Genomic DNA, 16,879 nt, shown 5'->3' with positions numbered 1-16,879 from the left:
CGATATACTGTATCATAGGCTGCATAGTTAAACATATTTAATTTACACTTTGCCATTAAATGCACACTTGCAACTATTGAAATAATTTGCAACTCACACAAGTTCATTATCATTGGGCCATTGACATGATACAGCACTAAAGACATGGAGGGACAGCATCGGCGCATGAGCGGCTACAAGACTATACCCACAGGGAAAACTAATGTATGATAATATATGTGACATATATGGACATATGAGTAATACATGTATTTAGATATGTATTTCAAATATTAGTACATATATTACATATGTATTTGAAATATATGTAAATATTATATATTAGGCTTTGTTATGGGGTATATGTGAGCCACAGACATATTTTTCAAAAGGTTTTAAGACATTATTTCAAAGAGATTGTATTTCGAGAACAAAAGACAAAAAAACAGCCTTTCTCTCAGAATTAAACATGTGCTGAATATTAGGCCTATTTGAAATGTGGACTGTAGATATTTGTGTGTCAGATTTTTCCTGACATGACACTTCCTTTCCTGATGAAAAATGGCATACGTGGGTGGGTTAGCCTGCTTTGTATCAGATGGAGAAGAGAACAATCACATTGTTCACACACATACCAGTATGTGCACTTCTTCTGTACAGAAATTCAAACCAGTAGTTTATTCTTGGTATTCTATAATTTACGATGACTATAGTCCCCTAGCAAGATGGAAATCTGAACAGTCAGTTGGTTGATTGAGGTGTCTTTCAGTTCTTGAAGTAGTGTATAGACTACTGGGTCCACCTTCCAAGAATCATAGTCCTCATGGGTCATGTTCATACGGAATGGAATATTTTTTTTAATGGAAGAAATTTAAATTAGCATTCTTATTGCACAGGTAGTATCTCCTTGATCAAAGCACTTTCTAATAGGAACACAAATTCCCTTTTATTAATTTTTTACAGATCCTACTCATCTCCTAGTTAGCACTACCATTGGTAGAGGTCGAGTTCCTCCCAGACTACATTCCAGATCTTACCACGCCTGGATAGGTATTTAACATATCAGCTACCCACCTCATATGATGTAGAAATCTGATGCCCGACTGCACAGTGGATGATGTGGCACGCAACCATTGATTGATGCAATGCAACACATGCGCATCTAGTCGGGCAAGAACTCGGCCAGACTGTTGACATGTAAAACGCCTGGGCATGTTTGACATTGCAGGCAACTGCCGAATGACTGATCTACAAAGATCTTTGCATCATAAATGACTACTCAATATTATTTGTAGATCAGTCAGTCAGTCACAATTTACCCATGACACATCACGATCCCCCAGGCTCTGACAGGGTGATAGCCTCCACCTGTTCCTGTAGCCCTTTCTCTTCTGTGGCTGATTGGCTCTCAAGTATCTGCTGAGTTTCCTGATTGGCTCTTGGTTGGAGTTTAGCGATAAACTCACTGCTGGCTAATGCCCCCTCTTGTTTCGGGCAGGTGATTTTCACTGGCAACGATGATAACTTGTCTGTAGCAAAATATACGGCATTCCATAATTAGTATAATTTATTGACTGTCCATCAAATCTGATTTCTTATTGCAGTATTTATTTATTTATTGCAACACATACATACAGTGGGGAGAACAAGTATTTGATACACTGCCAATTTTGCAGGTTTTCCTACTTACAAAGCATGTAAAGGTCTGTAATTTTTATCATAGGTACACTTCAACTGTGAGAGCAAAAATCCAGAAAATCACATTGTATGGTTTTTAAGTAATTAATTTGCATTTTATTGCATGACATAAGTATTTGATACATCAGAAAAGCAGAACTTAATATTTGGTACAGAAACCTTTGTTTGCAATTACAGAGATCATACGTTTCCTGTAGGTCTTGACCAGGTTTGCACACACTGCAGCAGGGATTTTGGCCCACTCCTCCATACAGACCTTCTCCAGATCCTTCAGGTTTCGGGGCTGTCGCTGGGCAATACGGACTTTCAGCTCCCTCCAAAGATTTTCTATTGGGTTCAGGTCTGGAGACTGGCTAGGCCACTCCAGGACCTTGAGATGCTTCTTACGGAGCCACTCCTTAGTTGCCCTGGCTGTGTGTTTCGGGTTGTTGTCATGCTGGAAGACCCAGCCACGACCCATCTTCAATGCTCTTACTGAGGGAAGGAGGTTGTTGGCCAAGATCTCGCGATACATGGCCCCATCCATCCTCCCCTCAATACTGCACCTGTTTGAACTCGTTACCTGTATAAAAGACACCTGTCCACACACTCAATCAAACAGACTCCAACCTCTCCACAATGGCCAAGACCAGAGAGCTGTGTAAGGACATCAGGGATACAATTGTAGACCTGCACAAGGCTGGGATGGGCTACAGGACAATAGGCAAGCAGCTTGGTGAGAAGGCAACAACTGTTGGCGCAATTATTCGAAAATGGAAGAAGTTCAAGATGACGGTCAATCACCCTCGGTCTGGGGCTCCATGCAAGATCTCACCTCGTGGGGCATCAATGATCATGAGGAAGGTGAGGGATCAGCCCAGAACTACACGGCAGGACCTGGTCAATGACGTGAAGAGAGCTGGGACCACAGTCTCAAAGAAAACCATTAGTAACACACTACGCCGTCATGGATTAAAATCCTGCAGCGCACGCAACGTCCCCCTGCTCAAGCCAGCGCATGTCCAGGCCCGTCTGAAGTTTGCCAATGTCCATCTGGATGATCCAGAGGAGGAATGGGAGAAGGTAATGTGGTCTGATGAGACAAAAATAGAGCTTTTTGGTCTAAACTCCACTCGCCTTCTTTGGAGGAAGAAGAAGGATGAGTACAACCCCAAGAACACCATCCCAACCGTGAAGCATGGAGGTGGAAACATCATTCTTTGGGGATGCTTTTCTGCAAAGGGGACAGGACGACTGCACCGTATTGAGGGGAGGATGGATGGGGCCATTTATCGCGAGATCTTGGCCAACAACCTCCTTCCCTCAGTAAGAGCATTGAACATTCTGGATTTTTGTTTTAGATTCCGTCTCTCACAGTTGATGTGTACCTATGATAAAAATTACAGACCTCTACATGCTTTGTAAGTAGGAAAACCTGCAAAATCGGCAGTGTATCAAATACTTGTTCTCCCCACTGTACGTACATACACACACACACACACACACACACACACACACAGAGAGAGAAATACATGGCAGAGCATTACCCCCAGGAGCGACGGGTTTCATTAGGCGGTTGAGCTGAACGTTCCAGTGTCGGACATGGCTACTGGCTTTACGAAGCTTCTCCTGAACTTCCTACAGACCCAGAGAGAGGGAAACAAGGACATAAGAACATACTGCTAGTTACACAGTTGAAGTAAGTTGCACTTTGTTTTACCATCTGCCATTTACTAGCATGTATTGACTTATAGGTGCCCTATACAACAATTCCACCTGCAAATAGCTCTATACCGAGTTTAAAGCTTTATCACTGTGAAAATTATGGCTCCCTAAACTCCACTGTTGCAAGATTCCCACCGAAAAAGTTCCTGAACAATAGCCTTTTCCTGCTCTCCCCTCACCTCCTGCCACCTCTTCTCCTCCATCTCTCATCTCCTCTCTCTCACCTCCAGGTGCTGGTGACTCCTCTCTCGGGTCTCTCGGAGGCTCTGGAGCTCCTGGGAGGCGTAGTGTAGGGCAGAGGGGGCCGGCCCGTCTTCCTTAGCTCCGTTTGGGGCCTCCTCCCTGGGGCTGATGTGGCGGGATGCCTCCTGCTGCTCCTGCAGGAGCAGACACTGCCTGCGCTTCTCCTCCTCTGCCTGCAGTACCCTGGGAGAGGAGAGGAAGGAGGGCAACGGTAGAGAGACAGTAGAAAGGGAGAAAAGGATAGATAGGAGAGAGGATGAGATGAGGGATATAAGGGCACAGAAGACCATTCCACTGCAATAGACAGGGACGTTTGGTGGTCTGATCTGTGTCTTTAGTCTTGCAGCCATGTGTGTGTGTGTGTGTAATTGTGTGTGTGTGCCTGATTTCTCCTCCTCCAGGCGAGCCCGTTTCTACGTGTTGAGATAAGTTTGTGTAGGCGTTACCCTTCTAGCTCCAGCCTGACTTTCTCCTCCTCCATGTGGGCCTGTATCTCCGTGTTGAGAGCGGCCTCCAGTTTGTGCTGGGTCAGCTCTAGCTCCTGGATCCTCTTCCTCTGCTGCTCGGCCTTCTTCTCCTTCTCTGCCATCTCAGCCTGCATGCTCTCCCGCAACTGGGGAACACACGCAGGCAGGCAATCAGGCACATATACATGTACACCGAATGCATTCATTCACACACACCATATACTCATTTATCTGGGGAACATACACAGGTGCACTAATAAACCTAATTCGACTTTATTCTTCAGTACATGATCTCACCTTCTCTGCCTCCTCTAGCTGTCTCTCCAACTCTCTCTGGACCTCCTTCTGTTGCTCTCTCTCTTTCTCCTCCTCCTCCCTGCGCCGTGCCTCCACCTCTCGCTGGTGCTGTGGGACACATACATCCTACATGTCATGTTAAGTACTGTATACTATGTATGCATTACCCCCTCTTTCCCCCCACTCATCCCTTCTCTTTTCTATCTCTCCTCTTTAATGCCTCTCTCTCTCCCTCCCTCTCACCTGAATAATACTCTCTATCTCCTGTCCTTGCCGTTCCTTTTCCCTCTCCCGGTCTTGAATGGTAAGCTCTTCTGATTGGCTGCCGCTCAGGCAGCGCTCCCGTTGGCTCTGCTCGCGCTGGACCCGCCTCTTCAGCTTTAGTTCCTGGTGCAGGGAGGACTTGCGCTCACCCTGGAGACGGATGGCAGTCTGCAAGGCTGGGGAGACAGAGGACACACAGACACACACACAGGAGAATCAGAAAAAAGTTAATTTCCTTCCCTAATGCTTTTCAACCCAGGGGTCTCCCGCATGCCAACCAAATGTTTTAACCATTAGGTCAACAGGATATCCCCTTGGTCCGAGGACGACAATTAGGCTTGTGTCTCAGGCAGGGCGTTACACTTATTCACATCCCCTCACCTTGGGTCCATTCCACCCTCTGTCTCTGGTCGGCGGCACTCATCTCATAGGTCTTGCTGGGGGTCTTCACACAAAAGAGACAACGCTTCCCATCCCTGTCTGGAATAGCCTAAAACAGAGAGAGGACAACTGGTGGTTGACATTATCAACACCCGAAGTTCCGCTCAGGTAATCCCAACCATAAATGATCAGCATTAACATCATACTGCAGGCCCGCAACATGTAACCCTCATTGACTCGTTTTTAATCCATGTCCTAGCTCAAAACATAGGCCCAATGGTACAGTTCTAGACAAGCTTGTATCTATACCAATTCAAGCTAGCCCTATGGTATTTTCAAATAAGGGGTTACCAACTGAGCATAGTGTGCTTATATTAGAGTCTGATATGAAATCCCTCAGCTGCGGCGTTGGACTGATTCATGTAAATACCAGAAGTTTGATCTCGAAAATGGATTTTATTATAACTCTGGCCTCTCAAACCAATGTGGACATTCTGGTAATATCTGAAACCGCAAAAATGGAAGAGGCAAGTGGAAGGGGGAAACAGTAAGGAACTTGTCTGTCGGCCCTGCATTAAAGACCAAAATTGGTTTAAAAAAATGGTGATAAATAAAAAAGTATACCAGTTTAATTTCAGGACCAGAAATTGACAGATGTGCCATATAGATTGCCAAATAGTTGGGAAGAGATTTTCAATGTACCAATTCCATGGCACATGGTTATTGAACTGATACACAAAATGACGCCGAATTCAAAACATAACATTTTTCAATTTAAATTATTATACAAAATTCTTGCAACCAATATAATGTTATACATACAGTGAGGGAAAAAAGTATTTGATCCCCTGCTGATTTTGTACGTTTGCCCACTGACAAAGACATGATCAGTCTATAATTTTAATGGTAGGTTTATTGGAACAGTGAGAGACAGAATAACAACAAAAAAATCCAGAAAAACGCATGTCAAAAATGTTATAAATTGATTTGCATTTTAATGAGGGAAATAAGTATTTGACCCCCTCTCAATCAGAAAGATTTCTGGCTCCCATGTGTCTTTTTATACAGGTAACGAGCTGAGATTAGGAGCACACTCTTAAAGGGAGTGCTCCTAATCTCAGCTTGTTACCTGTATAAAAGACACCTGTCCACAGAAGCAATCAATCAATCAGATTCCAAACTCTGACATGCGTTTTTCTGGATTTTTTTGTTGTTATTCTGTCTCTCACTGTTCAAATAAACGTACCATTAAAATTATAGACTGATCATTTCTTTGTCAGTGGGCAAACGTACAAAAATCAGCAGGGGATCAAATACTTTTTTCCCTCACTGTATATGGGGGATACAACCATCCCAGCTCTGCAGATCTTGCTGCGAAAAGGCAGAATCATTAGATAATTTGTTTTGGTATTGTCCATATGTGGCTTGTTTTTGGTCACAGGTTCAGAAATGGCTGAAGAAGTGCAACATTTACCTGGAACTAACTGCTAGCCCTGCTGGGTGATTTGAAAAGTCATAGTCAATCAATCAATAACATAATACAACTTTTAGCAAAAATGTGTATCTTTAATTTACAATCTATAGAAACTATGAGACTAGAAAGGTTCAGAACTTTTGTGTAACATCATAGCACAGTTGAAAAATATATGGCAAATAGAAATCAAAACTGGATGGTATTCAGAGATAGATGGGAGGAGTTGAGGGAAACTTGGCTAAATAAGACTGTGCCGGATACTGATGTGTCTCTGGCTGGTTATAATGTTTTGGATCTGACAGAGTTGGCAGACGTAGAGGTGTCACCATATTTACAAAGGACAACTTAAATGTTTCTGTATCTCTCACTACCTCTGTCCCTAAGCAATTTGAATGTCTAGTCCTAAATGTGGCCCTTGGTAATAATGCCCAACTTATGCTAGTTGGAATTTATAGCCCTCCCTCCAATTGTCTGACTATCTATCTAATTATGCTAAACCTGAATTATTAATTTTGGGTGATCTTAATCTGGATTGTTGATGCCAGCTTCTGATAGGCTGAAAGATATCTGCATTGAGCTAAATCTAACTCGGCTGATAACTAAACCAACCCGCCACAACTTTAAACACCCTGAAAAATCTGGGGTTATCCCTAAGATCTGGAAAACGACACAAGTCCTCCCCCTACACAAAGGCGGAGATCCTTCTGACTTGGATAACTACTGTCCAATTTCTTGCCTTGCCAAAGTTTTAGAGTCACTGGCCAACTCTCAGCATATAACTTTTTCAATGTCTCATTCTATTCTGAATGAGCACCAATCTGGTTGTAGACCTGGACATAGCACTGTTTCATTATTATTTATGTGTTTATTATAATATATATATTTTTTTACTCCAGATACAAAATTATAGATATGAACAACAATTTACAGGCGCACACAAACAATAACTACATTTAATCTGCCCAGACCCGCATTCTCACACCCCCATCCCTAGTGCCTTCATTGTACCAATTTGTTTTTCTATTTCAATATTTCAATAATAAATCATTCGATTTTTCCATTGTGTTAATGATGGCAGATTGATTTCAACGTTTTTACACTGAACAAAACTATAAAACACAACTATTTCAAAGATTTTACTGAGTTACAGTTCATATAAGGAAATCAGTCAATTTAAATAAATAAATTAGGCCCTAATCTAGGGATTTCACATGACTGGGAAACCAGATATGCATCTGTTGGTCATAGAAAAAAAAGTAGGCGCGTGGATCAAAAAAAGTCAGTATCTGGTGTGACCACAATTTGCCTCATGCAGTGCGACACATCTCCTTTGCATAGAGTTGATCAGGCTGTTGATAGTGGCCTGTGGAATGTTGTCCCACTCCTCTTCAATGGCTGTGCGAAGTTGCAGGATATTGGCGGGAACTGGAACACGCTGTCATACACGTCAATCCAGAGCATCCCAAACATGCTCAATGGGTGACATGTCTGGTGAGTATGCAGGCCGTGAAAGAACTGGGACATTTTCAGCATCCAGGAATTGTGTACAGATCCTTGCGACATGTGGCCATGCATTATCATGCTGAAACATGAGGTGAAGGCGGCGGATGAATGGCACGACAATGGGCCTCAGGATCTCGTGACGTTATCTCTGTGCATTCAAATTGCCATTGATAAAATGCAATTGTGTTTATTGTCAGTAGCTCATGCCTGCCCATACCATAACCCCACCGCCACCATGGGGCACTCTGTTCACAACGTTGACATCAGCAAACCACTCGCCTACATGACGCCATACATGCTGTCTGCCATCTGCCCGGTACAGTGGAAACAGAGATTCATCCGTGAAGAGCACACTTCTCCAGGTTACAACGCCAAACTGCAGTCAGGTCAAGACCCTGGTTAGGACGACGAGCACACAGATGAGCATCCCGGAGACATTTTGTGCAGAAATTCTTGGGTTGTGCAAACCCACAGTTTCATCAGCTGTCCGGGTGGCTGGTCTCAGATGATCTCGTCGGTGAAGTTCCCCGGATATGGAGGTCATGGGCTGGCGTGGTTACATGTGGTCTGCGGTTGTGAGGCCGGTTGGACGTACTGCCAAATTCTCTAAAATGACATTGGAGGCGGCTTATGGTAGAGAAATTAACATTAAATTATCTGGCAACAGCTCTGGTGGACAGATACAAGGTACAAGGTAATGATCATACTGTTTAATCAGCTTCTTGATATGCCACACCTGTCAGGTGGATGGATTATCTTGGAAAAGGATAAATGCTCACTAACAGGGATGTAAACAAATTTGTGCACAACATTTTAGAGAAATAAGCTTTTTGTGCATATGGAACATTTCAGGGATCTTTTATTTTCAGCTCATGAAACATAGGACCAACACTTTACATGTTGCGTTTCTATTTTTGTTCAGTATAGTATACCTTTTTTCAAGATGAGTGATGACAAGAGAATCGTCCAGCCCATTGGGTATCTCATTACACCCCTATATGCCATGTCTTGAAATATGCAGACAGACGGATTAACAGACATAGCAATGTTTCAGCGGCTACACTTGTCTTAGATGTGCTATATTGTTTAGACCATAAAAATCATTGTGCTGCCTTATTTATTGAACTGTTAAAGGCATTTGATACTGTTGACCATTTCTTACTTGTTCAAAGGTTGTCTGAAATAGGCTAGGTCAGGCATCTTGCAGTTGGTTCAAGAACTATCTAATGGACAGAACACAATGTGCTTACTGACAGTATCAAATCTAGCTTCCTCATTACGAAAGGTGTGCCGCAGGGGTCGATTTCTGGCCCTGTTCTCTTCACTATTTCTATAAATAATATTGGTCTATCTGTTAAAACCTGTAACCTTAATCTCTACGCGGATGATACAGTTGTTTAGTCCTGTGCCCCCCTCAGTACAGCAGGCCATTCATAACCTTCAGCATGGTTTTGACTCCATTCAAAAATCGCTTCCTGATCTTAAACTAGTGCTAAATGTTAATAAAGCCAAGTTTATGTTGTTCTCCAGGTCTCGTAATCTTGACCCCGAGGACCTACATATTTGCACATTGAAGGGAGCCCAAATTGAACAAGTTCCCCATTATAAGTACTTGGGTATTTGGATTGACGATAAGCTCTCTTTTTAAAAACACACATTGAAAAACTGACAAGAACGTTGAGAATTAAGATTGGTTTCTTTTATAGAAATAAATCCTGCCTCACTTTGGAAAGTAGAAGGAAGATTGTTCAAGCAACGCTTCTCTCAGTACTTGATTATGGTGATGTAATCTAAATGCATGTGGCAGCCTCTGCTTTAAAACCTTAAGATTAAGTCTATCATTCAGCACTGTGTTTTATCACTATGGACAATTTTCGTACACATCACTGCATTTTGTATAGTTCTGTTGGCTGGGAGTCTCCGACTACCAGAAGGGCCCAGCACTGGCTACCTTTTGTACATAAAGCGGAGATTCCCCCACTACATCAGCTCATGTATTAAATGGAGATCCAGCAATTTTCAGACCCGCTCTCTGGACTGACTGCATCTGGAGGTCCCGCGGGTCTCTACTGACCTGGGGAAAAATGCTTTTAGCTTATGTGTCGGAATAGCCTTCAGGTCACCTTGAAATTAAACTCACTGGTCTCCATTGGACAGCTTAGATCGAGTTTAAGGGAGGTGATATGCGAAAGTTGTTTGTTTTGATGAATCCTGTTTTATTTATTGTATTGATATTATTTATTGTATATTCATGTTCACAGGGCTCCCTTGCAAATGGTCTCAATGGTGACCCACCCTGTAGAAATAAAACTTAAATAAAAAATAATAATAATACACTAAATATCCAAAAGTATGTGAACACCTGCTCGTCAAACATCTCATTCCAAAATCACAGGCATTAATATGGAGTTGGTTCCCCCTTTGCAGCTATAACAGCTTCCACTCTTCTGGGAAGGCTTTCCACTAGATGTTGGAACATTGCTGCGGGGACTTGCTTCCATTCAGCCACAAGAGCATTAGTGAGGTCGGGCACTGATGTTGGGCGATTAGGCCTGGCTCGCAGTCGGTGTTCCAATTAATCCCAAAGGGGTTTGATGGGGTTGGAGTAGGGCTCTGTGCAGGCCAGTCAAGTTCTTCCACATCGATTTCGGTAAACCATTTCTGTATGGACCTCGCTTTGTTCACGGGGGCATTGTCATGCTGAAACAGGAAAGGGCCTTCCCCAAACTGTTGCCTGAAGCACAGAATCGTCTAGAATGTTATTGTATGCTGTAGCGTTAAGATTTCCCTTCACTGGAACTAAGGGGCCTAGCCCAAACCATGAAAAACAGCCCGGACCATTATTCATCCTCCACCAAACTTTACAGTTGGCACTATGCATTCGGGCAGGTAGCGTTCTCCTGGCGTCCGCCAAACCCAGATTCGTCTGTCGGACTCCCAGATGGTGAAGGGTAAATCATCACTCCAGAGAACGCGTTTCCACTGCTCCAGAGTCCAATGGCGGCAAGCTTTACACCACTCCAGCCGACGCTTGGCATTGCGCGTGGTGATCTTAGGCTTGTGTGCGGCTGCTCAACCATGGAAACCCATGAAGCTCCCGACAAACAGTTATTGTGCTGACGTTGCTTCCAGAGGCAGTTTGGAACTCTGTAGTGAGTGTTGCAACTGACGACAGACGATTTTTAGCACTTGGCGGTCCCGTTCTGTGAACTTGTGTGGCCTATCTCGTCGCGGCTGAGCCGTTGTTGCTCCTAGACGTTTCCACTTCACAATAACAGCACTTACAGTTGACCGGGGCAGCTCTAGCAGGGCAGAAATTTGACAAACTGACTTGTTGGAAAGGTGGCATCCTATGACGGTGCAACGTTGAAAGTCACTGAGCTCTTCAGTAAGGCCAGTCTACTGCCAATGTTTGTCTATGGAGATTGCATGGCGGTGCGCTCGATTTTATACACCTGTCAGCAACGGGTGTGGCTGAAATAGCAGAATCCACTAATTTGAAGGGGTGTCCACATACTTTTGTACATCTCAGTCTCAGGTACGCAGTAGCGATGCACTCAGCCATTAGCAAATAAATAATCATCCTAGCCAAGAATTTTTCTACTGGTTTTTGGATTCAAAGATAAACCAGACTAACAAGATTACCTCCACAACGCAATTCTGGTCCAATGGAATCTCGCCCTTCTTGTCTTTCAGGTCCTCGCTGGCGTAGTAGGTCATGAAGGATGGCCTGAGTACAAACCAACGCTCCATCCAGTTCCTACGCACATGTCCCTTTTTCCACATGTAACCCTGCGAGAGAGAGAGACAGACAGACAGAGAGAGAGGTATTGATCAGTGTCCCTGTATTGTGAATTTCATTCAGCGCAAACACATAAAAACAGCCCCCCCCCTGTCCCCCCTCCCCACACACAGCTACACATCCCTCCCCTCACCCCGGGGCCACATCCATACACTCCCACCAACTCACCCTCTTGAGGACGTTGTGGTACATCTCCCAGAAGACTTGGTCCAGGGCCAGACTGAAGGCCTCCACACTGCTGACCCTCAGCAGCCTCCCGGCACCCATGTGATCCAGGAACACCCACACCGACATGCCCTCCTCCTGGACAGAGGCAACCTGGGATAGCAGGTCCTCCAGGGGCTTGCCGTCCCACTCCTGGTTCATCGCAGTGGAGATTTTCTTCAGCAGGTACTCCACCTGTGTTTGTGTTTGTGTGTGTGTGTGTGCGGGGATAAATGTGACATTTTGGATTACACATGTAAAGTTACAAGTCAGAAAATATCTTTATCCTTCTATGGGTCAATTTGCTGGGACCCATATTCAGAAAGTGATCTAGTAAAGGGATAATGCTGTGGTCAGCAAGTTGCAACACATCTTCATAATGCCTGCAGATGATATCGAGTGAGTTCACGTGTTATCAACAGGAAACCAACCTCCCTCCTATTGGTTTATTCCACCCCGACTTCCTGCTTAGGGGGAGCAGCTCAGGAAGTAAGGACCTAGATTAGCGATTTGTTTGCAAGGGGCTATCGATAAAGATACAGTTTGTATACTGCACGCGTCAAAGCACACAGTGTAGTCAAAGATGGCCACCGGACTGCATAACTACGACTCTTTTCTTACTCTGTTTATATACAGTCCTGTATGTGTATCTATTCACCCTCTATTTCTCCCTCCCTCTTCAGCTCTCCTCCTTTCCCACTTCTCTCTCTCTCTTTTCCAGATGAACTATTTCCTCCCTACCTATACATCTCTTTTCCTCTCTTTCTCTCTGAAAGATACTGACTTTATATTTAAATGTGCCAATGGAGGTCAGTCTCTCCCTGCCCCCCTCACCTCCTGTGGGATCATGATGAGCGGGTAGTGGTCCTCCGACAGCAGGTTGAAGAGACAGAAAAGTTTGAAGCAGTCTCTCAGGGAGCACAGCAGCCCCCCCTGGCCGCTGGTAGGTCTGTAGTTTTTCTTCATGGTCATCATCCAGCACAGGTCGTCAAACGTCTCCTTGTCGTACGCACCCTCTTTGACCTGAGTGCAGCACAGCAGGGGTTAATTCATTAATTAGTACTGGTAAAGAGGTTAAAGGGATAGTTCACCCAAATGACTAAATTACATATTGGTTTCAATACCCTGTAAGCAGTCTATGAACAAGGTAAGAATGCAGGCTTCAGTTTTGCTCACAGGTTAAGGAAACCAATATGTCATTTTGTAATTTGGGTGAACTAAGATTAAGATCAAGTGCAATTAATCTCCTGAATGAACTGGAATTCACTCATCTCAATGTGAAAATCCTCAATTGAGTAGTGATGTGATGGTTACCTTGGCCAGTATGTATTTGTTGAGGTAGGTTACCTTGGCCAGTATGTATTTGTTGAGGTACGGCATGTAGCCATGGTTTGACACAGGTCCATCGTCATCGTCTTGGAAGTGTTCCTCCAGCGCCACGGGGTCGTGAGGAATGTTCAACACCGTGTACAGGTTGTGGGAGAGAACCTGTGACATGCACGCACATGCACGCACACACACACACAGAAAAATGAAGAAAATGCATGTGTCAAAGGGAGATTCTCAATTGGTTCGCTCAACTCCTCCGTCCTCAGTTATCCTCTCCTTGCCTCCTTTTCAAAAAGGTCAAAGGTAACCGAGGAGAGGAGGGGAGGACAGGAAATGTGGAAACAAATACGCTTGTATGAAATTAGACTCTTTCTTCACTCGCTCGTCATCATGTAAATTACATTTCCAGGGGTGGAATCCCAAATTAAATGTGTAAAGTATTAAAAAGACATGTAGCTAGTTGTGCTGAACATTTATAGATAAAACAATAAGTAGCATTTCGTTTTTAAATATGCATACTTTTCTCCTCTGAGTAAACAACAGCTGATTTAAAGGGGGTGTGGCGAATTTCAAAACTCTTCCACAAAGGATACTCTTGTGCTTCCTCGCCTGGAGGAGGCCATCTCGGACACGAGGACACTCCTCTGTTTCAAACTAATTGACACTATCCTCGACCACTCTACAACTTATCGGTTTTTGGGTCACGGAGGAGAGAGGATGGAGGATTCGAGGAGAGGACAGTCTTTTGGCCAAAAGAGAATCTCCCAAAAATGACCCTTTCAAATGTATTATGTTACTGTTAATATTAAATATACTATTCCTATATATACAGTATGTAAGTGGTTACTAAAATACATTTGACATTTTAGTCATTTAGCAGATGCTCTTATCCAGAGCGACTTACAGTTAGTGAGTGCATACATTTTCATACTGGCCCCCCCGTGGGAAACGAACCCACAACCCTGGCATTGCAAGCGCCATGCTCTACCAACTGAGCTACAGGGGACTAAAATAGTGCACATAAACTCAAATCACCTCAAATCATATGAAACAACAAAAAAGTACATGATTAAAACCAAAGCAAGCAGTGTAAACAACATTGCAGGCCTCTGTTGACTGACACACAAACAAAATCACACACACACACACACACACACACAGCCCCCTCGGTGTGAGCATGTCTGGACACCTGCCTGCTATTTTCTGGGATTCTCACCATAGGGCGAACGCAACGTGTTTGAACTCGACAGGCCAGAGACTGAGTGAGGGGGAAGATGACTGGGGAAGATGTCTGAACGCACCGTCTGTTTCTGTTGTACAGAAACTTTGATATGTTGTCATGTGTACAGGTTGAGTGCAGTAAAGGGACAGACCTGGACTTTGAAATGAGGGCATAGTTGACTACCGCCTGACCTAGATTCACATATTTCTGTGTGTAGGCTGCCGCTGTTGATATTACTCACTGAAAGAGGGTTTCATGGATACACACTCATGAGTGTGTATCCATGTTTTAAAGTCACCAATGTATCCAAAGTGTGTGTGTGAGTGAGTGAGAGAGAATGTCTTAATGTGTATGTTTCTCATACTCAGCAGTATTCCTGCATGATGCATGCAAATTATTATTTTTACAAGTGGACTGTTAACTTTATAATGGTTTACAACCCTAGATTCAAGCGGAATCATTTATTATAGCCTAATATAACAACTTGTAAGAGGCTAACGATGTATTTTTTAAGGCTATCTTGATCAGATCTTCAAACGTCAAAATGTTTGTTTATAAGGTTATGAGTAACAAGCTGGCGCCAGAGGCACAGAGGCAATTCAACACCCATTTCCTGATTATAAAGCTCAGCACTTCGAAATATTACACTTCAAATCTAACCTTCAGCTGGGACTTCGATACTTTGCCGCATTTCTCCATGTCCAGCGATGTGAACGCGTACCAGATGGACTTGAGCAGTTCGGATTGCAGTTCCATTGTGGAGACAGACGTCTTAGCGTCTACATTCCGAAGCGGGCGGAGTTGCGCACAGCACTGTGATTTCAGTATTGCAAAGTGGAAGCGCTTACCGAGAAGGCGAACAGGACACATTAAGAAAAGGGGTGGAGAAGAGAGTAATAATTATGTAACGAAAGTAAAATACTATATGCATATAATAGGATATTTATAATCATAATAAATACTTAGTAAAAATATATAAACCACAATATCAAACTTTAACTTGTTTTTATTCATATAGGGTACGAATAGCCTACCTTTTAACCTATAATTATGTTTTTAGGTCATTCAAATGGACATAAAACTTCGAATGAGTTTTGGAAAACTCATGCATCCTTGTAAATTATAGACCTCTCTCTTTCAAGTGGGTGGTGGTAAATTAACCCCAGCTCTTGGTTGATATCATTGCTATGCATAGTCGATATCACTACATTCCCCAGCAGCCACTCTGGGTTTGAGTCGCACTCTCACAAACTCCACCAACTCACAACTTGTTTCCTTACAAGTAAGAGAGAGACTGTAGACAGATCCGGAATTATGAGCGGGCCTTAGGGGGCCTGGCCCGCCCTACCGCACTTCCTTGCCAGTCCAAATAAAATATTTAAATATTGATAATTTATTTGACCGAGACGCACGCGGACAGAAAGACGCATCGATCTCAGTTAAAGCATCCGCGCGAGCGAAACAGCGCCCCTCTGTCTCAGTACGTGTAGACCATGTATCTGATGCTGTCTGGACCAAAAGAGTATGGCATGTCATACTATTGCTGTCCAGACAGCATCAGATACATGGGCTACACATAGAGGGGCGCTGTTTCGCTAGGTCGGATGCTTTTCTCCGGAAACATAGTTTCAGCAGAGAGGAAGAGTAAGACAATGCGTTTTTATGAGCACAATCTGCAGACATAAGCTTGTCGCCTGCCTCTTTGGGACAAAGACTCCCATTGTTAGGGCGTAGACATGAGCATCTCGTCATTATATACAGATCTCTGGTTTCAGCCTCTTGCGAATTGGAAAGGAAAGTTAGGATGCTGGATTCCCCTCGCCACAATTATATAATTACTCCTGTCTAAATAACATAATTCAAAATATTTCACCAGGGAGCATGACTTAACCACAGAGGATCATTAGCTTATTTTTTATTTTATTTTTATAGCTCTGGATTGTTTCAAATCTGTAGGCCTGTGCCAATTTGGGAAGCTGCGATTTGGGAAGCGCTCATGGCAATAGGCCTACAAGATTGAGTTGCGGCTATCAGCGATAAGCGCTTAAAATATGTGTGAAGTTTAAAATGTTGCAACAACAAGAAGGGGAGAGGTGTGTGCAGTGCTTGACTTGGGCAGGAGCTCACCAGAACTGAGTACCAACACCTTACATGTTCTACTGCTTGAGTTCCTGCACCTCTTATAAAATATTTGCTCAAAAGTATTGTACAGTTCCTGCACCTAAATATAAACAGTACCGGCACCCAAAATGAGTACCAGCTTCTATTTTAGTCCAAGTCAAGCACTGGATGTGTGGCGAAGATATGGCGTG

At 43.6% G+C, this 16,879-nt stretch overlaps 1 protein-coding gene across 4 annotated transcripts; it reads right to left on the bottom strand.

Moving 5' to 3' along the window:
• Positions 1-15: 15 nt before the first annotated feature.
• LOC311140837 (differentially expressed in FDCP 6 homolog) lies at positions 16-15,415 on the bottom strand. 4 transcript variants are annotated; one of them, XM_084176095.1, is made up of 12 exons: positions 15,228-15,415; positions 13,331-13,504; positions 12,851-13,039; positions 11,981-12,211; positions 11,656-11,802; positions 5,034-5,142; positions 4,632-4,828; positions 4,389-4,514; positions 4,071-4,237; positions 3,606-3,807; positions 3,204-3,294; positions 16-1,508 (listed from the first exon to the last, which is right to left on the bottom strand). In XM_084176095.1, the coding sequence occupies exons 1-12, from the start codon at positions 15,321-15,323 to the stop codon at positions 1,309-1,311; spliced, it is 1,929 nt and encodes a 642-aa protein (XP_084032221.1). In that variant the 5' UTR covers positions 15,324-15,415; the 3' UTR covers positions 16-1,308. The 4 variants fall into 4 exon arrangements, with proteins under 4 accessions (XP_084032221.1, XP_084032222.1, XP_084032223.1 ...); XM_084176096.1 differs by having other exon boundaries at positions 4,389-4,496; positions 15,228-15,414; XM_084176097.1 differs by having other exon boundaries at positions 13,364-13,504; positions 15,228-15,413.
• Between the last annotated feature and the right edge of the window lie 1,464 nt (positions 15,416-16,879).

This window comes from Coregonus lavaretus (genome assembly GCF_964263955.1).
Source record: "Coregonus lavaretus genome assembly, chromosome: 13".
Classification (NCBI taxonomy): Eukaryota; Metazoa; Chordata; class Actinopteri; order Salmoniformes; family Salmonidae; genus Coregonus; species Coregonus lavaretus.
Note: the sequence above shows the minus strand (reverse complement) of the source record. Positions and strands in the feature narration are given on the sequence as shown.

Excerpts from the sequence above, each read along its gene's own strand:
- LOC311140837 (XM_084176095.1), bottom strand. The coding sequence starts at position 15,323 with ATGGAACTGCAATCCGAACTGCTCAAGTCCATCTGGTACGCGTTCACA. Across the intron at positions 13,505-15,227 it reads TATCGAAGTCCCAGCTGAAG|GTTCTCTCCCACAACCTGTA; the intron begins GTTAGATTTGAA and ends TGCATGTCACAG. Across the intron at positions 4,829-5,033 it reads GAGGGTGGAATGGACCCAAG|CCTTGCAGACTGCCATCCGT; the intron begins GTGAGGGGATGT and ends CTGTCTCCCCAG.